This window comes from Neofelis nebulosa, chromosome 4 (assembly GCF_028018385.1).
Source record: "Neofelis nebulosa isolate mNeoNeb1 chromosome 4, mNeoNeb1.pri, whole genome shotgun sequence".
Classification (NCBI taxonomy): domain Eukaryota; kingdom Metazoa; phylum Chordata; class Mammalia; order Carnivora; family Felidae; genus Neofelis; species Neofelis nebulosa.
Window position 1 is genome coordinate 33,802,950 of NC_080785.1, and position 21,659 is coordinate 33,824,608.

The following is a 21,659-nucleotide window of genomic DNA, read 5'->3' on the forward strand; positions in this document are numbered from 1 at the left end:
GTTGAAAATAAGTATTTTCAAAGAAATTTCCTAAACCTATTTATTTATTTATTTATTTATTGCTGAACCCATTTTATTTATATTTTTATTATTATTTTTTTTAATATGAAGTTTCTTGTCAAATTGGTTTCCATACAACACCCAGGGCTCATCTCAACAGGTGTCCTCCTCAATACCCATCATCCACCCTCCACTCCCTCCCACCCCCCATCAACCCTCAGTTTATTCTCAATTTCAAGAGTCTCTTATACTTTGGCTCCCTCCCTTTCTAATTTTTTTTCCTTTCCCTCCCCCATGATCTTCTGTTAAGTTTCTCAGGATCCACATAAGAGTGAAAACATATGGTGTCTGTCTTTCTCTGTATGGCTTATTTCACTTAGCATAACACTCTCCAGTTCCCACGTTGGTACAAAAGGTCATATTTCATTCTTTCTCATTGCCATGTAGTATTCCATTGTGTGTATAAACCACAATTTCTTTATCCATTCATAAGTTGATGGACATTTAGGCTCTTTCCATAATTTGGCTATTGTTGAGAGTGCTACTATAAACATTGGGGTACAAGTGCCGCTATACATCAGCACCCCTGTATCCTTTGGGAAAATTCCTAGCAGTGCTATTGCTGAGTCCTAGGGTATATCTATTTTTAATTTTTTGAGGAACCTCCACACTGTTTTCCAGAGCGGCTGCACCAGTTTGCATTCCCACCAACAGTGCAAGAGGGTTCCCGTTTCTCCTCATCGTCGCCAGCATCTATAGTCTCCTGATTTGTTCATTTTAGCCACTCTGACTGGTCGTGAGGTGGTATCTGAGTGTGGTTTTGATTTGTATTTTCCTGATGAGAAGCAACATTGAGCATCTTTTCATGTGCCTTTTGGCCATCTGGATGTCTTCTTTAGAGAAGTGTCTATACATGTCTTCTGCCCATTTCTTCACTGGGTTATTTGTTTTTCGGGTGTGGAGTTTGGTGAGCTCTTTATATTTTGGATACTAGCCCTTTGTTTGATATGTCATTTGCAAATATCTTTTCCCATTCTGTTGGTTGCCTTTTAGTTTTGTTGATTGTTTCCTTTGCAGTACAGAAGGTTTTTATCTTCATGAAGTCCCAATAGTTCATTTTTGCTTTTAATTCCCTTGCCTTTGGGGATGTGTCAGGTAAGAACTTGCTGCGGCTGAGGTCAGAGAGGTGTTTTCCTGCTTTCTCCTCTAGGGTTTTGATGGTTTCATGTCTCACATTCAGGTCCTTTATCCATTTTGAGTTTATTTTTGTGAATGGTGTAAGAAAGTGGTCTAGTTTCATCCTTCTGCATGTTGCTGTCCAGTTCTCCTAGCACCATTTGTTGAAGAGACTGCCTTTTCTCCATGGGATATTCCTTCCTGCTTTGTCAAAAATTAGTTGGCCATACTTTTGTGGGTCCAATTCTGGAGTCTCTATTCTATTCCATTGGTCTATGTGTTTGTTTTTGTGCCAATACCATGCTGTCTTGATGATTACAGCTTTGTAGTGGAGGCTAAAGTCTGGGATTGTGATGCCTCCCGCTTTGGTCTTCTTCTTCAAAATTACTTTGGCTATTTGGGGTCTTTTGTGGTTCCATAAAATTTTAGGATTGCTTGCTCTAACTTCAAGAAGATTGCTGGTGCAATATTGATTGGGATTGCATTGAATGTGTATATAGCTTTGGGTAGTTTTGACATTTTAACAATATTTATTCTTCCAATCCATAAATAAGCATGGAATGTTTTTCCATTTCTTTATATTTTCTTCAAATTCCTTCATCAGCTTTCTATAGTTTTCAGCATACAGATTTTGTACATCTTTGGTTAGGTTTATTCCTGGTATTTTATGCTTCTTGGTGCAAATGTGAATGGGATCAGATTCTTTATTTGTCTATCTGTTGCTTCATTGTTAGTGTATAAGAGTGTAATTTGTATCCTGCGACTTTGCTGAATTCATGTATCAGTTCTAGCAGACTTTTGGTGGAGTCTATCGGGTTTTCCATGTATAATGTCATCTGCAAAAAGTGAAAGCTTAACTTCATTTTTGCCAATTTTGATGCCTTTGATTTCCTTTTGTTGTCTGATTGCTGACGCTAGAACTTCCAACACTATGTTCAACGACAGCGGTAAGAGTGGACATCCCTGTCATGTTCCTGATCTCAGGGGGAAAGCTCTCAGTTTTTCCCCATTGAGGATGATACTAGCTGTGGGATTTTCATAAATGGCTTTTATGATGTTTAAGTATGTTCCTTCTATTCCGACTTTTTTGAGGGTTTTTATTAAGTAAGGATGCTGAATTTTGTCAAATGCCTTTTCTGCATCGATTGACAGGATCATATGGTTCTTATCTTTTCTTTTATTAATGTGATGTATCACAATGATTGATTTGCAAATGTTGAACCAGACCTGCAGCCCAAGAATGAATCCCACTTGATCATGGTGAATACTTCTTTTTATATGCTTTTGAATTCGATTTGCTAGTATCTTATTGAGAATTTTTGTATCAGGGATATTGGCCTGTAGTTCTCTTTTTTTGCTGGGTCTCTGACTGGTTTAGGAATCAAAGTAATACTGGCTTCATAGAATGAGTCTGGAAGTTTTCCTTCCCTCTCTATTTTTTGGAACAGCTTGAGAAGCATAGGTATCTCTGCTTTAAATATCTGGTAGAATTCCCCTGGGAAGCCATCTGGTCCTGGACTCATTTGTTGGGAGATTTTTGATAACTGACTCAATGTCTTCACTAGTTATGGGTCTGTTGAAGTTTTCTATTTCTTCCTGTTTGAGTTTAGAAGTGCGTGGGTGCTTAGGAATTTTTCCATTTCTTCCAGGTTGTCCAGTTTGTTGGCATATAATTTTTTGTAGTATTCCCTGCTAATTGCTTATATTTCAGAGGGATTGGTTTTAATAATTCCATTTTCATTCATGATTTTATCTATTTGGGTCATCTCCCTTTTCTTTCTGAGAAGCCTGGCTAGAGGTTTATCAATTTTGTTTATTTTTTCAAAAAACCAACTCTTGGTTTCATTGATCTGCTCTACAGTTTTTTTAGATTCTATATCATTTATTTCTGCCCTGATCTTTATTATTTGTCTTCTTCTGCTGGATTTAGGCTGTCTTTGCTGTTCTGCTTCTATTTCCTTTAGGTGTGCTGTTAGATTTTGTATTTGGGATTTTTCTTGTTTCTTGAGATAGGCCTGGACTGCAATGTATTTTCCTCTCAGGACTCCCTTTGCTGCTTCCCAAAGCATTTGGATTGTTGTATTTTCATTTTTGTTTGTTTCTTTATTTTTTAATTTCTTCTCTAATTGCCTGGTTGACCCATTCATTCTTTAGTAGGGTGTTCTTTAACCTCCATGCTTTTGGAGGTTTTCCAGACTTTTTCCTGTGGTTGATTTCAAGCTTCATAGCATTGTGGTCGGAAAGTGTGCATGGTATTATCTCTATTCTTTTATACTTATGAAGGGCTGTTTTGTGACCCAGTATGTGATCTATCATGGAGAATGTTCCATGTGCACTCAAGGAGAAAGTATATTCTGTTGCTTTGGGATGCAGAGTTCTAAATATATCTGTCAAGTCCATCTGATCCAATGTATCATTCAGGGCCCTTGTTTCTTTATTGACCGTGTGTCTAGATGATCTATCCATTTCTGTAAGTGGAGTGTTAAAGTCCCCTGCAATTACCACATTCTTATCAATAAGGTTGCTTATGTTTGTGATTAACAGTTTTATGTATTTGGGGGCTCCTGTATTCGGCGCATAGACATTTATAATTGTTAGCTCTTCCTAATGGATAGACCCTGTAATTATTATATAATGCCTTCTTCAGCTCTTGTTACAGCCTTTAATTTAAAGTCTAGTTTGTCTGATATGACTACTCCAGCTTTCTTTTGACTTCCAGTAGCATGATAGATAGTTCTCCATCCCCTCACTTTCAATCTGAAGGTGTCCTCAAGCCTAAAATGAGTCTCTTGTAGTCAGCAAATAGATGGGTCTTGGTTTTTTTTAGTCCATTCTGATACCCTATGTCTTTTGGTTGGAGCATTTAGTCCATTTACATTCAGTGTTATTATTGAAAGATATGGGTTTAGAGTCACTGTGATGTCTGTAGGTTTCATGCCTGTATGATGTCTCTGGTACTTTGTGGTCTTTGCAACATTTCACTCTCAGAATCCCCTTTAGGATCTCTTGTAGGGCTGGTTTAGTGGTGATGAACTCCTTCAGTTTTTGTTTGTTTGGGAAGGTCTTTATCTCTCCTTCTATTCTGAATGAGACACTTGCTGGATAAAGGAATGTTGGCTGCATATTTTTTTCTGTTCATCACATTGAAGATCTCCTGCCATTCCTTTCTGGCCTGCCAAGTTTCAGTAGATAAGTCTGCCACTACTCTTACTGGTCTCCCTTTGTAAGTTAGAACATGTTTACCCCTAGCTGCTTTAAGAATTTTCTCTTTATCCTTGTATTTTGTCAGTTTCACTATGATATGTCATGCAGAAGATCCATTCAAGTTACATCTGAAGGGAGTTCTCTGTGCCTCTTGGATTTCAATGCCTTTTCTTTCCCCAGATCAGGGAAGTTGTCAAGTATGATTTGTTCAAATACACCTTTAGCCCCTTTCTCTCTCTCTTCCTCTTCTGGAATTCCTTATACAAATATTGTTCCGTTTGATTGCATCGCTTAGTTCTCTAATTCTCCCCTCATACTCCTGAATTTTTTAAAATCTTTTTCTCAGCTTCCTCTTTTTCCATCATTTTATCTTCTAATTCACCTATACTCTCCTCTGCCTCTTCAATCCAGGCTGTGGTCACCTCCATTTTATTTTGCACCTCATTTATAGCATTTTTTAGCTCCTCATGACTATTCTTAGTCCCTTGATCTCTGTAGCAATAGATTCTCTGCTGTCCACTATATTTTTTTCAAGCCCAGTGATTAAGTTTATGACTATTATTCTAAATTCTTGTTTTGTTATATTGCTTAAATCGTTTTTGATTTAAGTAGCTATTGCTACTTACTGGAGTTTCTTTTGAAGAGAATTCTTCCGTTTCGTCATTTTGGGTAGTCCCTGCGGTGGCTCCAAACTACAGGGCACTTCCCCTGTGCTTTCCAGAGTAACTTGTGTTGGTGGGCGGGGCTGAAGTCAGACCTGATGTCTGCCCCCAGCCCACCGCTGGGGCCATAGTCAGACTGGTGTGTAACTTATCTTCCCCTCTCCCAGCGGCAGGACTCACTGTGGAGTGGTGTGGCCCCTGTCTGGGCTACTTGCACACTGCCTGGCTTGTGATGCTGCTTCGATGGGATCTGGTGTATTAGCCAGGGTGGATCCGCAAGGTGCACAGGATTGGGAGGGGCAGGCTTAGCTCCCTTTGCTGTTGGTGGTCTCCTGCAGGAGGGGCCCTGCAGCACCCAGAGCGATGGATCCACAGAAGGGTTGGGTGTTTGCGCAGTGCAAGCAAGTTCAGTGACAGGGAACTGGTTCCCTTTGGGATTTCAGCTGGGGGATGGGAGAGGGATATGGTGCTTGCCAGCACCTTTGTTCCCCACCAAGTTGAGCTCTGTCTTCCGGGGCTCAGCAACTCTCCCTCCCAGTGTTCTCTCACCCTCCCCACTCTCCAAGAGCAGAGCTGTTGACTTTTAACATCCCAGATGTTAAGTCCCACTGGCTGTCAGAACTCATGGAGTCCAGTCCCTCCGCTTTTGCAAGCCAGACTTGGGGGCTCTGTCTTGCCAGGCGGGCTGCCCCTCCACTGCCCCAGCTCCCTCCTGCCAGTCTGTGTAGCACACACCGCCTCTCCGCCCTTCCTACCCTCTTTCGTGGGCCTCTTGTCTATGCTTGGCTCCAGAGAGTCCATTCTGCTAGTCTTCTGGTGGTTTTCTGGATTATTTAGGCAGATGTGGGTGGAATCTAAGCCATGAGCAGGATGAGGTGGGCCCAGCGTCTTCCTACGCCGCCATCTTCAATCCCCAGTTTTTTATTTTTTTCTTTTTTTAATGTTTATTTATTTTTGAGAGAGAGAGAGAGAGTGGGAGAGGGGCAGAAAAAGAGGGAGACACAGAATCCAAAGCAGGCTCCAGGCTCTGAGCTGTCAGCACAGAGCCCGATGCGGGGCTCAAACTCACAAACAGTGAGATCATGATTTCAGACGTCGTCAGACACTTAACTGACTGAGCCACCCAGGCACCCGCCCCCCACCTTTTTTTTTAAATTTTTTTAATGCTGAACCTATTGTAAATTATAGGTTGCCACCTGTGTTTCAGGACATCTTAATGCATTTTTACTTGTCTCTACTAGCGTTTTAGTGGTTTCTTTGAATTTAGAGTTGAATTAGTCCTCTTATCTGAGCACCAGATTACCCTAGTCATAAAATGAATATAATTACTTTAGATTAATAAAATCATAAAAATGAATATACTTATTATCTATAATGAATTTACAAATGAGATCCTTACCCCTAAATATAATAAGAGTCCATAGAACATAAATCTCCAGAAAAAGCATCTCCGAAGGGCATTAATGAGTTTGGGGTTTTTCTTTGATGCCAGTTCTCTGTCCCATTCTCTGCAAAAGAATAAAAAGTGGGACCAATAAGTTGCATGTGCAAATATTTGAGTTGTTTTATTTCCCTTAACATAGTTTTATTCTCACAAAGACATCCAAGGAGATTAACACAAGTGACTAAAGAGACAAAAAAAAAAAAAAAAAAAAAAAAAAAAAAACAACCTTGTGGAGACCTTCCAACACCAACACTCATCAGATGTTTGGCAGAATTTGATGCTTCACTATGTATCAATTTTCAAAGAGTTGACTTCATGACAAGGCCAGATGTGATGGACAAGAGGCAAGCCCAGAAAGTTCTGGGCTTCTTAAAGCAGTGCCAAGAAATGGATTAGTAAAGTATGACTCTTAGGAATATACATTACTATGCTTGGGACAGAGTGAAAAATAAACAAAAATGTAACTTTTTTTCCTCTTCACCTTTTGATCTTTACTTGTTTAGGAACTGTAGTAGATTTTACAAAATTTAACTGTCAAAAAAACAACAATATAAAAAGTCAGGTGAATTTTTCTGTTATTTAACATTAGAAAAGCCTGTCTGAATGACTCTGTTTTTAAATATAGGGGTATGAAACAAATCTTGTCAAACTTCGTTTTCAACTGCTAAAGTCATTTATTAGAGTAAAAGTCTTTAGAAAATTAGAACAGAATCAAATTCTCTATTTTCTGGTAGGAATAGAAACCACATAGTCTGAAAGAAGGTGGTATCAAAGAAATGTTTTCTTTTAAAAACTGTAAGTTCATCTGTGGATTATATTTACATTATTGCCACTTCTGTTAATGAAGGCCCTCTTTCTCTTCCCAAGTTGTTAAAATATATCTCTGAATGTTACCCTGATATTCATTATTAAACTGTACAGAGATGAAAAGTTTCACAGGCAAGAACCAGACAAAGGGTTTGCATTTCATTAAGAGCTCTTTCCATTACTATTCTTCTACCATTACCAGAGCTGGTTTTAAGTTACTCCAAAGGAAGACCACACAACTGAAATTTGAGGGCAAACCTGGCAGTCTGTGCATGGACACTGGCTCCCCCAAGAAGCTTACTACCAACAAGGCCTAATCGCCCTATCCCATCTATCTACTCTTTCACTCACATGCAGGGCCTGCCTCTTGTCCATATCATTCAGTGACTCACAACAGGGTAAGAAGCTAAATTTTTAAATTTTATTTTGTATTTTTAATTTTTATTTATTTTTGAGAGAGAGACAGACAGAACGAAAGCGGCGGGGGTGGGGGGGAGGGTAGTGAGGGAGACACAGAATCCAAAGCGGGCTCCAGGCTCCAAGTGTCACCACAGAGCCTGACATGGGGCTGGAACTCACTAATCGTGAGATCATGGCCTGAGTCAAAGTTGGACGCTTAACCAATTCACCCAGGTGCCCCCAGCCTCTCTTCCAAAGGAAGAATGGGTCAGATGAGAAAGTCAGGAAAGAAAGGTGGTACACAGACCAGAGAAATGGTTTCAAGGTGGGAAGAAGAGGTCAGCATGAAGTCATGTAGGAAGATGCCATTTTATTTGACATTAAGAGACCTCTGGTGACCCTGATTGATGTCATTTTGGCACCATGGTAGATGTGGAAACCATATTTCAGAAAGATGAGATGAAAAGGAAAGGTGAAGAAGTGGAGAGACCAGGAGAGCAGAGAAATGTTAGCTGTGGAAAAAGAAGGAGAAGGAGGAGGAGGAGGAGGAGGGGGAGGAGAAGGAAAAAAGAATGGAGTAGCAACCTGAAGGAAAGGCAAGGTGGGATAATTTATTTTAATGGCTGGGATTTGAACATTTTATAGCTTGAGAGGAGTTAGCAGGGAGAGGAGGTAGTGTGGTTTCAGTAGCACCACAACAGACCCAGTAAGAATTTCAAACACTGAGAGTTAAATCATGAAGGAGAAGCTCTATGCTTATCATGTTTGTAGCTTCTCATGGAATGGGTGTGCAGTTTGCACATAGGAGTGATATAGAGGGTTCAATGCCACAGCCACAAACTGAGTCAGATGGGCCAGTGTGCCTCAACTATGTGGTAACCACCTAAGGACCTTTGTCACAAGGAAGTTATGAAATGTGAGTCCAGGTCACTTTCCAAGGGTGCAGAGGTACAAAGTACTATATATAAATGATATATCACTCTTCCAAAATGTTTCAATAAATTCTAAATAACAATTTTATTTTTCAAAAAAAGAAATAAATATGGTGAAAAGAGATACAAAATAAAGATAAAAGAAAGAATTTATGGACTTATGCTGTCACAGAGTTATTGAATTGAAAAAAAATAGTTATATTTTTAATTGAATTGATATGGGGGATACAATCAAAACAGGAAAAACAATCTTAGGTCAGATAATCCTACAAATTCAGGTGTCCTCTATTTGTCCATAAATGAAAATAGAACTGGAGTACACAGATTTTTGTTAACCTAGCCCTTCCTTGATTCATCTTTCCCTTAGCATCTATTCAGAACTAAGATATTCAATATCTACTGCTTTATTGTGAACTTGCTGGTACACCTACACTGTATTGTGTTTACACATTTTATCTCTGCAACAGTGTTACAAGTTTTCATATAATGTTGGTCATTGCACATTCAATTACCATTCATTCAGCAATTGTTTATTGAGCATGTGCTATATGCCAAGCCCTAGTCTAGGCACTTGGGGATACATCATAAATAAACCAAACCAACCAGCCAACAAAAATATCCTTGCTTTCATGGCACTTATACACACTAAGTGCTCAATAACAGGAATTGGTCCTTGATCTTGGAAATATCAATCTACTATTCTCACTAACCTAATTATTTGAATAAAATCAAGAAAAAATAAGGCTGAATATCTTACTTTGCTTTGAAAATATTTTTTATAGGGAAATGAGTTTAGTGAAAGTAAGGTAAACAAATTATGAGTCTCAACTTTTTTGAGGCAATAATTTACTAGCTACTTTTTCTTTTTTCTTTTTCTTTTCTTTCTTTTTTTCCTTTGGTCTAAGGTCTAAGGTCTCTAGGATTTTTCACATTTGGCCAAGGAGAAAGGACTCTTTTCTCCCTGGTTTGTAAAGACATGAGCAAAGAGTTCTAAGGACCCACTGCATGGAGGAATCTGGTCTAAGAGAATAAAACCAGCACAAGTAAATGCCACCAAGTGGCCCTTGAGTCTCTGGTTCCACTGAGTCTCTAATGCAAGTTCTCTACCTAGGTCCCTTCACACAGGTAGGATACACAAGCCAACAATTTCTCTATATTTACTTAAGTTAGTTAATTGGGTTTCTGTTGCTGGTAATGGAAAGGATTCTAATACTCTTAGAACAGGGAACTTTGAGAACTTTTCTATGGGAAGCACTGATCCTGGGGAGGCTATAAGTACAGACCTGCATTAGAATCTTGGCTCTGTCAACTCATTAGCTGGAAAATTCCAGCATCTCTCTGAGCCTCAATTTGCTCCCTGCAAGATAGAGATAATGACGTTTTCCTCCAAGAGCTGAGAGGAGATACTATACCTAGCATTCAATATGTACTCAAAACTATGAAATTTGGGGGGCTCCTGGGTGGCTCAGCCAGTTAAGCGTCTGACGTTGGCTCAGGTCATGATCTCACAGCTCGTGAGTTCAAGCCCCACACTGGGCTCTATGCTGCCAGCTCAGAGCCTGGAACCTGCTTCAGATTCTGTGTCTCCCTCTCTCTCTGCCCCTAACCCACTCATATTCTATCTCTGTCTCTCTCAAAAATAAATAAACATTAAAAAAATTTTAATATGAAATTTTTACATTTCTTTGATATCCAATAGCCATAACCTTAAGATTTCCAAGTGTGTACACTTTTATTCACATATTAATATTTGGGAGGCAAATAGACACAATTTGCTTCATAGGTATTACTTCAGTCTTCACAAAATCTACTTAATGTTCTTTAAAGACAGATAATGTCTCAGAATTATTTCTCAGAAAAAGTCATTTATCAGGAATATGGTTAGTTTTGAAACCCTTCATTGTTTAATTTTTGATTGGTGAAGACTTCAGCAAGAAAATAAGATGCTCCTATTATAAATATGCCATTTTGAGAATTAAGATATCTAAAAGATTGGTTCTCTATTCTCTAGAGTATTAATATTAATAATTAATAATAATTAATAGTATTAATTTCTCTTTTCAACTAGTGGTCAATGCGTATGAACATACCTTTCCAATTTTTCAGATAGATTGTCAGCAGAATCAGCCGAAGGGATCTGATATATGTCTGACAATTCCAGGCGTTGTCTGTACCCTTTCTTCAAAATTGGTCTGGTCCAACTAAAACAAAGAGGAAAGGGACACATGTAAATATCCATGTGATCTGGCCTCCAATATAGACTTGGAATCCGATATTGTTTTAGTTTTTTTTCAACGTTTATTTATTTTTGAGAGACAGAGCATGAATGGGAGAGAGGCAGAGAGAGGGAGACACAGAATCCAAAGCAAGCTCCAGGCTCTGAGCTGACAGCACAGAGCCCAATGCGAGACTCAAACCCACAAACCATGAGATCATGACTTGAGCGGAAGTCAAACACTTAACCGACTGAGCCACCCAGACGCCCCAACTTTTGAGTTTTTATTCCCTTTGTTTTATTGTAATTTAATTATAAGTTTATATCATTTAATTTTTAATACTAGTTGTACTTAACAACCCGCTCAAAACTTTCCTAAAAAAGTTAACAACCCATACAGCTAGGCAGGGCCAGTGGCAGAAGATCACTGCCAGATGGTGGAAAGACTTGGGACAAGGGAAATGGCATTGAGGACAGAAAGGAAGGAGCCTACAGAAAGTTTAGTAAAAAGGAAAATATACTCCATCTATCAATAAAAATTCCATGTTCAATATGTTTGAAATTATTAAATTATGACACTAAATTTACAAATAAACAGAATTTTACTATCTGTAAATTTCAAATATTATAAGGAATTTGTAGGAAATTTTAAAAATAAACCTTTTCATCTCTCTTTAAAAAAACTTAAAACATACATATTTTGGTCCATATCAAAGACCTGATGACTATTTTAATAAATGAGTTTCCATCTTACTTTAAAGTAACCTTTTGTGGGGTGCCTGGGTGGCTCAGTCAGTTGAGCGTCCAACTTCAGCTCAGGTCATGATCTAACAGCTCATGAGTCCAAGCCCTGCATCAGCTTCTGTGCTGACAGCTCGGAGCCTGGAGACTGCTTCAGATTCTGTGTCTCCCTCTCTCTCTGCCCCTAACCCACTCGCATTCTATCTCTGTCTCTCTCAAAAACAAATGAACATTAAAAAAAATTTTTATTCAGTAACCTTTTGTGAGCTGCCTCTATATCAAAGACCTGATGTCTATTTTAATAAATGAGTTTCCAGCTTACTTTAAAGTAACCTTTTGTGGGCTGCCTCTATAAAAAGCTTCCTTGCAATTGCACCAAAAGGCATAAAATACCTAGGAATAAATCTCACCAAATAAATTTCACCAAAGAGATGAAAAATCTACACACTGAAAACTAAATAAAGCTTATGAAAGAAATTGAAGAAGACACAAAAAAATAGAAAAAGATTCCTTGCTCCTGGATAGGAAGAACAAATATTGTTAAAACATCGATACTACCCAAACCAATCTACATATTCAATGCAATCCCTATCAAAATAACACCAGCATTCTTCACAGAGCTACAACAAATAATGCTAAAATTTGCATGGAACCAGAAAAGACCCTGAATAGCCAAAGCAATCTTGAAAAAGAAAACCAAAGCAGGAGGCATCACAATCCCAGACTTCAAGCTATACTACAAAGCTGTAATCATCAAAACAGTATGGTACTGGCACAAGAACAGACACTCAGATCAATGGAACAGAATAGAGAACCCAGAAATGGACCCACAAACGTATGGCCAACTAATCTTTGACAAAGCAGGAAATAATGTCCAACGGAATAAAGACAGTCTCTTCAGCAAGTGGTGCTGGGAAAACTGGACAGCGACATGCAGAAGAATGAACCTGGACCACTTTCTTACACCGTACACAAAAATAAACTAAAAATGGATGAAAGACGTAAATGTAAGACAGGAAGCCATCAAAATCCTCCAGGAGAAAGCAGGCAAAAACCTCTTTGATCTTGGCTGTGGCACCTTCTTACTCAACATGTCTCTGAAGACAAGGGAAGCAAAAGCAAAAACGAACTACTGGGACCTCATCAAAATAAAAAGCTTCTGCACAGTGAAGCAAACAATCAGCAAAACTAAAAGGCAACCACTGGAATGGGAGAAGATATTTGCAAACAACGTATCAGATAAAGGGTTAGTATCCAAAATCTATAAAGAATTTATCAGACTCAACATCCAAAAAGCCAATAATCCAGTGAAGAAATGGGCAAAAGACATGAATAGACACTTCTCCAAAGAAGACATCCAGATGGCCAACCGACACATGAAAAAATGCTCAACATCACTCATCAGGGAAATACAAATCAAAACCACAAGGAGATATCTTACACCTGTCAGAGTGGCTAAAATTAACAATTCAGGCAACAACAGATGTTGGCGAGGATGCGGAGAAAGAGGATCTCTATTGCATTGTTGGTGGGAATGCAAGCTGGTGTAGCCATTCTGGAAAACAGTCTGGAGGTTCCTCAAAAAATTAAAAATAGAACTACCCTACGACCCAGGAATTGCACTACTAGGTATTTATCCAAGGGATACAGGTGTGCTGTTTCAAAGGAACATATGCACCCCAATTGTTATTGCAGCACTATCAACTATAGCCAAAGTATGGAAAGAGCCCAAATGTCTATCAATGGATGAATGGATAAAGAAGAAGTGGTATGTGTATATATATATATATATATGTATATGTATATATATATATATATATATATATATATATATATATATATATACAATGGAGTATTACTCAGCAATCAAAAAGAATGAAATCTTGCCATTTGCAACTATGTGAATGGAACTGGAGGGTATTATGCTAAGCTCAATTAGTCAGAGAAAGACAAATATCATATGACTTCATTCATATGAGGACTTTAAGACACAGAACAGATGAACATAAGGTAAGGGAAGCAAAAATTATATAAAAACAAGGAGGGGGACAAAACATAAGAGACTCTTAAATATGGAGAACAAACAGAGGATTACCGGAGGGGTTGTGGGGGGCGGAATGTGCTACATGGGTAAGGGGCATTAAGGAATATACTCCTGAAATCATTGTTGAACTATATGCTAATTTGGATGCAAATTAAAAAAAATAAAATTAATTAAAAAAAAAGAAAAGAAAAAAAGCTTCCTGTGTAGTCTGTTCCCATTTTAATATGATATTACACCTTGATATCTAGGTTTGATTATCCAGGGTTCCATAGCCCAGCATCATCAAACCACATATATTCAGTAGTATTTAAACTCAAGTTAGCCATTCATAATTATTAATAAAATTTAGTGTTTCCTGATAAACTTACCACAGTAAACCCATATTTGTATCCTGAAATAGAAACTTGGCTTAAAGTGAAGTATAAGAACTAAACTCAATGACCTTAGGCTACCTAGCAATCACGAGAGTTACTCTAGAGAAAAAATTTATTCTATGAGTTTAAACCTGTAACATTGAAAGAAATTTCTGCCCCAACAAGTTCTCTTATTTTGTATTTTAGAAATATAAAATCAAAGGCAAAACAAAACAAAAAATTCCCCCAGATATCTACACATAGACAGTCTATGATATATTAGCTACGGCAAACTCCAGCCACCACTTTTGAATAATCTTAAGTAGGTTAAACATACTTAGATGGAATCTAGGAATGCCCAGTCAGGATTTCTACTTCCATATTTCTTTCATTAGAAATCAATGAGTCTCCAAGTGGTTCTGGAAGCAAAGCAAGTGTGTCTAGAATAACCAACAGCAATAAATCCTATTCCTTCTTCTCTTCGAATTTGTTCCCACCATCTCTTCCTTTCATCTCTAATTAATCTTATCCTCCTTCATCCATAACCAGTCACTATATAGTGACAATGGACTTTAAAAAATGATCTACTTAGAAAGTGTGACAGTTTCCAGAGTTCTGGCTATTTCTAACAGAAACTAGCTAATCATTACTTAGTGGGTAACAGAGATCCCTAAAGTAAGTTCTTTATAACTTAAAAGTTTTTAAGGGATTTGGGGGGGGGGGGAAGTGTCTAGTACCCAGATACACTGTTCTAGTCACTTAACTATAAGATGCTTCAGATTTTATTAGGAAAGATGCTAGCAGTTCATTTTTTAAAAATATACACACACAGACAGACATACACAGAAGAAATTGTGTTTAGTTTCATTTATTAAGATAATACTTCCAAGTTTTGTATAGAGTGACTTGTAATTCTTTATAACAAAAGTAATTTTTCAATCATAGTCATTATTAAAGCCTTGATTTTCACAAAACCTATCCCCCTGAAAACCACATAATTAAAGCTTATAATAATTTTTGCATTTGACATTTGGCTTTTATTAATCCAACAGAGACATCTAACATTTTCATGTGCTAGAATTTAAGATGAAGGTCAAGTGTCAAACCTTTTCAGTTCAAAATAATTTTGTTTTTATAAAACAATCATGCTTCCACAGTATTTAGCTTTACATTTTCTTTAACTGGCCAAGTGAAATACAACAGAAAATTCAACAAGCACTGGTTGCATGGACTAATAGCGTTTTTCCTTTTTGCATGAAATAATACTTGAGGAACTAAGTAGAAACGACTCTAAACTATTTTGTGCAGACGAATTTAAATACACCAGAGGCTTTTTCATCATTCAACTTATTTACATTGAGTTGGAACTCACCCAAATAATTTGGATAGTCCTAATTGAAGAAAATGTTGAAGTTCAGGCAAAGGAAAGAAGGGGAATCATAAGAACACATTGTGATAATAAATCTCAAATTTCTGCAGCATAGCTCTACCATTTTGCTTTGTAGTTTTTTCTTATTATGTTTATTTGTTGTTTTTGTTTTTTGATAAATGGCTATGATTGGATGGATTGATTTGAGACCTGAAGTCATCCTCACCTTTATAAGGATTTAAAGGGGGAAAAAAAAGTCATACAAATAATACTTCAAATGTCCAGTTGTTTTATCAACTTAGATTTCATGTTATCTCATAGGTGTATTTTTCTCAGTGAATTTTAGTGAAAATAACATTTGAGAAAGTAATGGTATCTGGTTCTCAAAAGTCCTATGTAAAACTTGCAGTCTTCAAGAATGTACCCCAAATTTGTAGCATTGGGGTGAGGGTCAGGTCAGTGAGTCCTCATCCTCTGATTCCACAAGCATGTAAACAGTTTTTGCTGCTTATCCATAAAATGATAAATTTATAAGCAATAGCCACTTGAGTCAGCTTGAACACGTTTAGGAAGAACAAATGGCTTTGCTAAAGATAGCCATTCTTGTGTTTGAGAGTTAATTACTCATAAGGGTCTAATTTTACCAGGAAAACTGTAGAAGTTCTTTTACTTTCTCTAGATGAGTGAACAGCAAAGTAAATGCAGTCCATGAATTTCAGACAATCTGGAAAGATAATTAATTGCTGCTTAACAAAAGACCATGAGCCAATTCCAAAAAATCTTCTTGAAGTCCATAATTTATAGCCATAAAAGCATCCTAATGTAAATTAATATAACTTCATGCCTAATGAATCCAAACATTAAATAGAAAATCTTCCCATTTGATAAATACTTCTAAATATTAGGAATATATGCATATTAAGGAAATGTGTGGAAAAAAAAAATTTTTTTTTTTGCTTTTCTGTATTATCCAATGTTTAACTATGAGCATGTATAACTTTGGAAATAAGGAGGAAGTTGTTTTTAATTAAAGAAGGTACACACAGTTGTAATTCATTACTTGTTACGGCTGTCTAACATTCACTTTCTAGTCAAATGTGTTCTAACTCCATGATTCTCACACAATGCTCACTATCAGTATTAATTTTCCATAGAATTACTTTTTTCCTCCTGATATGGTTGTCTGAGGTACTACTTCTTCATGGAGACTGCAAAGCTCCAGCCACCTGACTCCTACTACAAATCTATTACTGGAAAAAAAAAAACTGAATTAGTGATTTCAAGAAGAAAAAACAACTGTAGGCTCTAACCCTGTCTGTAACATTTCCCAGTCACATGACCTTGGAAAATGTTCTACTCTCAGCTGCAGCTGCTGCTAGAAATAACAACTACTTTACCTGGTTTTCATGGGGGCCAAATTCATTGTTGTCTATAAAACATTACAAATGCACCTTATTATATGCTTCTTGATGTAAATTACTTGGCTTCAGTTTAAATTTCAGAGCACTAGAGGTTATTATTATTGGGATTATAATCATAGTAATAGCTAACATTAATAGAGTTTTACCAGAGACCTGCAAAATGCTAGATATTTCACATACGTTATTTTATCTGATCCTTACAAAAGTGCAAGAGAGAAGTCCTAGAATTATCTCCCTCTTATAGATGAGTAACTGAGGCTGAGGGAGTTTAAATAATTTGCCTAAAGAAGAGTTAGAATTGCAAAATAAGACTGTGATACCAAAGCTTACACTTGTATCAACTGTGCCATATTAGGACCAATTTAAAAAGGAAAAAAAAAAAAAACAGTTTACACTCAGCTATAACAGCAAAAGCACAAACAACAGTAGAAAACAACAAAGTGGACATCATAAAAATTAAAGAGCTTGGGGTGCCTGGGTGGCTCAGTTGGTTAAGTGTCTGACTCCTGGTTTTGGTTCAGGTCATGATCTCATGGTTCATGGGTTCAAGCCCCACACTGGGCTCTGCAGTAACAGAATGGGGCCTGCTTAGGATTCTCTCTTTCCCTCTCTCTCTGCTCCTCCTTCACTTGTGCCGTCTCTGTCTCTCTCAAAATAAATAAGGTTTAAAACAATTAAAATTAAAAACTTATGCTTCAAAAGATACTGTCAAGAAAGTGGGAAACCCAAAGAATGGGAGAAAAAATCTGCAAATCATATTATCTGATAAAAGTTTTATCCAAAATAGTTAGGGACTATTATAACTCAATAATAAAAAGATAACCCAATTTAGTCAGAGGCATAGGATCTGAATAGACATTTCTCCAAAAAAAGATACAAAAACACCCAAAAGCAAATGAAAGAATTCCCAACCTTATTCGCCATTGGGGAAACGTAAATCAAAACCACAATGAGATACCGCCTCACACCCACTAGGAAGGCAATAATAAAAAAGACAGGTATTAATAAGTGTTGAAAAGGATTGGAAAAATTAGAACCTTCATACCCGGCAGTGGAGATGTAAATGATGCGGGCACTTTGAAAAAACAGTCTGAAAGGTCCTCAGACCATGAAACATAAAGTGACCATATGATCTAGCAATTCCACTTGCTGGTGTATGCCCAGGAGAAATGAAAATGTGTGCCTATGCAAAAAATTGTACACAAATGTTCATAGAAGCCTTTTTTATAACAGGCAAAAAAGTAGAAATAATCCAAATATCATCTGCCGAATGGATAAATGTATATTCCTACAACTAGAATATAATTCAGAGATAAAAAGGGATGATGTACTGACACATACTACAATATGGATGAATTTTGATAACACCACACACACACTGTTCCACTTATATGAAAGTATGAAATAGGTAAATCTATAGACACTGAAAGTGGATTAGCAGCTGCCTAGAGCGGGGTGGGGTGGGGGGAAGAGAATGACTGCTTATGGGTGTGGATTTTCTTTTTAGGGTGAAGCAAGTATTTTATTTATTTTTTGTTTGTTTATTTATTTTGAGAAAGAGACAGCACGAGTGGGGGAGGGGCAGAGAAAGAATCTCAAGTAGGCTCTGCCCTGTCAGCTCAGAGCCCAATGTGGGGCTCGAACTCATGAACAGTGAGATCATGACCTGAGCTGAAATCAAGAGTCAGACACTTAAGTGACTGAGCCACCTGGGTGCTCCATGATGAAAGTATTTTAAAGTTGATAGTGACAGTTCCACATCTCTTCCAAAATCATTGAACTGAATACTTTAAATAGGAAAACTGGTATGTGAATTAGATCTCAATAAAGCTGGTTATTAAGAAAAACAGCATACAGAAATTTGTCAGTGTTGATTTTGAAAAGTTTTAGTACATTTTATTTTTACCCCTAGAATGCATGAAATGCAAATCCTTATTATGGTGACTTTGACACTCGAAGACCTTTCAAATAAGGGTGTGCCTGGATGGCTACCGCAAGTGACCATGAGAGGATATAAGGATTGGTCACATGCATCATAAGTTGTGCAAATTGCTTTGTGAAAAATAAGTTGTGAAAAAGCTACCATGGCAATAGCAATGCAAAGAAACTGAGGAATGGGCACCACTGATGAAAAACCTCTTATACCAGTTCTACTAATTCACTCCCATGACTTGGATTTCAGGGACTTAAGCAATTGAGAGACAAGCAAGGCTACAAAAATTCCTACCCATCTTGAAAGACAGAGAAGAAACAAAGCATTGTGATTTATAGCCTCTGCCCATGTGCTTTTGAAAAGCAGCCTCAGAGTGGTATTCTAGGGTTTTCATTTAATTTTATTCTATCTGGACATGAAGCCACTAAAAAAAGCCACAAAATTTATCATCGCTGGAACTAGTGGCTAGAAAGATGGGATGATTAAGTGCCCTATAAAATTGCTGTATCCTGTATAAGTTCACTTTTAGGAGCTCTTTACTGAGAAAGACAAGTCATACCAATGCTCTCTCATTTCTGGGTTTTATTTCCATTGGCAATAAGAAATGTATTTGAAACCAAGAAAATAAGGAAGCAGGGAAATGTATTGGCCTTAAGATTTTACGGTAGAAATGCCACTGGGTCACTGGCTGGCATTTGTAAAAGCTTACAGAGAGAAACTTGTATGACTGTCAGAACCTCACCACTATTACTGTTATTTTAGACAATCGCATTCTGGAGAACAGAGCAGAAAAGTGGTTCCATGCCCAGTGGGAGCTGAGAAGGAAAGAAGGAAAACAAGTTATCTCTTCTTCTTTCTAAGGTACGAACAAAACATACTTCACATGAATGGTATATTAAGGATATCACCCACATGATGATATATTGATTTAACTTTGCTGGTATTTGTTTTATAATCATCCCATTTATCTGGTATTCCCTCCCTTTTTCTAGAACCCTGAATCTTTCATTGAAGCTCTTTGTTCACCTAGTTTGTTAGGACACCATGACTAGGAACCAAAATAAACAGTCTCTAATGAGCTTCTCCATTCTTCAGCCATAAAATATCCACATCCTTTCCAAGCCCTGGTTTTCACGCTAGAGTCAACTCAACATCTGGAATCAAAGGTATTTGATTTCTCTCTGTTAAAGTGTTTCTCACAGGCGTGGAGACGACACACCTCTCCTGAGGGCAGTAACCCTCTGAGAAGCTTTGGGCTGTGGAGTCAGCAATCTGTTTGGTACAAGCCGCCATAGGCAAAGCACAAGCTAACTCTCATGATCTCCAACACCCAAATCACTTAATGATCTCTCACGATGTGTACAAAAAATATCACTACTCACTAAATCCTCTCTGACACATGCTTGTTACTTACTGCCTTGAAGCAACTTTTCCCAAAATTAAAAAAAAAAAAATACAGTGTGATTCCAACCAACACAGTTTATTTGAAGATGTTTATTTATCTATTTTGCTTGATAGATGGAATGGTAAAATGGAGGTTGGAGGTGACCTTGAAAATGTTCGAAGATAAAGATTAAGAACTAATACTCCCAGGGCGATACTGAATCATGCTGCATCAGGAAGACAAAGTTGATGCTTTTTTAAAGTCAGTCATGATAAAGTTGGTCTCTAGGGTGCTGCTTGAAACCAATTAACCAGATAAATGGTCAGTCAAATCTTAAAATGCTTCTCATTTATCTTAACCTTCTCTTTAACTTGCTTATGTTGTCTGCTCTGTTACACTGCTATACTACTGTTACTCATGATTACTTCTCAGAATGATTCAAAGAGCAGCATGGCATTGGATTCAGACTTCCCAGCTTTGGATGATTTCCCATCTTCAAACTGTATGTGGAATTTGGCTATTGGTGGCATTTTAACCTGTTTTAATCTTCTGTTGCTATTATTTCACCCTTAGAAAGAAAATTGCAAATTATAGCATTGAGAGTAAATTTAATATTTTCTTCTCCCTTTTGGTGTCACATTGCATGACTCAAGATTTAAGTTTCCTATATATATAGATACATTTTTTTTTGAGAGAGAGAGAGAGACAGAGAGCAAGCAGAGGAGGGGCAGAGAGAGAGGGAGACACAGAATCCAGGCTCTGAGCTATCAGCACAGAGCCTGATGCGGGGCTCAAACCCACAAATCTCAAGATCTGAGCCAAAGTCAGTCACTTAACCAACTGAGCCATCCAGGCGCCCCAAGATTTAAGTTTCAGATCCTGTTCTGAAGGTTGTGGAGTAATGCTAATGCTATTTTTCATTTTCGTGGAGCTTTGATGCTACTGGTAGGGACTCTGACAATAAAACTCCCGAGAGGTGAAGGGAGAAGGAAAGGTGGCTGGCTGAATCTTTCCCTGCTGTGAATCCCAGAAAAAGGGAGCATAACAGAGGCAGGACATGGAGATAACCAGTGGTTCAAGGTTGACCAAGGAAATTAAACTCTACTGTAAGAACCTTACTTTAAATCCCCTTCACTTATTATTTACATCTTTTTTTTCATATAAGCAACATGTGGGTAAAGGTCCATAAACATTATAAGTAGCTTTTTTCCCCCCAAGAGTAAAACACACAATAATAGAGGACTGAAATACTAACTGATCCTAATAAGCAATTTAAGAGTTCAAAATGGTCACCTTTACAATCAGGTCATTAAAAACAGAAATCATAAACACAAATCATGGTAGTTTAGTGAAAATCATTTTTATAAAGGCACTTACGAATTACCGTGATCTTAAAATGTCACACTCTCTTGCTTCCATACACACTTTAGGAAAATGAACTTGAAAGGAAATATTGAGCCAGATTCTCTTCCTTTTGAACTCAGCAGGAGTTCCCACTGGATGAAACCATTGGTAATTAGGGGGCTCTTAATTTTTAAAAGGATTCTCCCTGTCTAATCACTTAGCAGGGTCTTT

General features: G+C 37.5%; 1 protein-coding gene across 2 annotated transcripts in view; it reads right to left on the bottom strand.

Moving 5' to 3' along the window:
* CFTR (CF transmembrane conductance regulator) overlaps positions 1-21,659 on the bottom strand; it is a 184,137-nt gene that overhangs the window by 145,735 nt on the left and 16,743 nt on the right. Inside the window, exons 2-3 of one of the 2 annotated variants that reach the window (XM_058724499.1) lie at positions 10,715-10,825; positions 6,442-6,550 (exon numbers count right to left, since the gene is read on the bottom strand). In XM_058724499.1, the coding sequence (XP_058580482.1) occupies positions 6,442-6,550; positions 10,715-10,825 (220 nt within the window). Of the gene's footprint in view, positions 1-6,441; positions 6,551-10,714; positions 10,826-21,659 lie in introns of those variants that run through there. The other variant, XM_058724500.1, reaches the window with a different exon arrangement.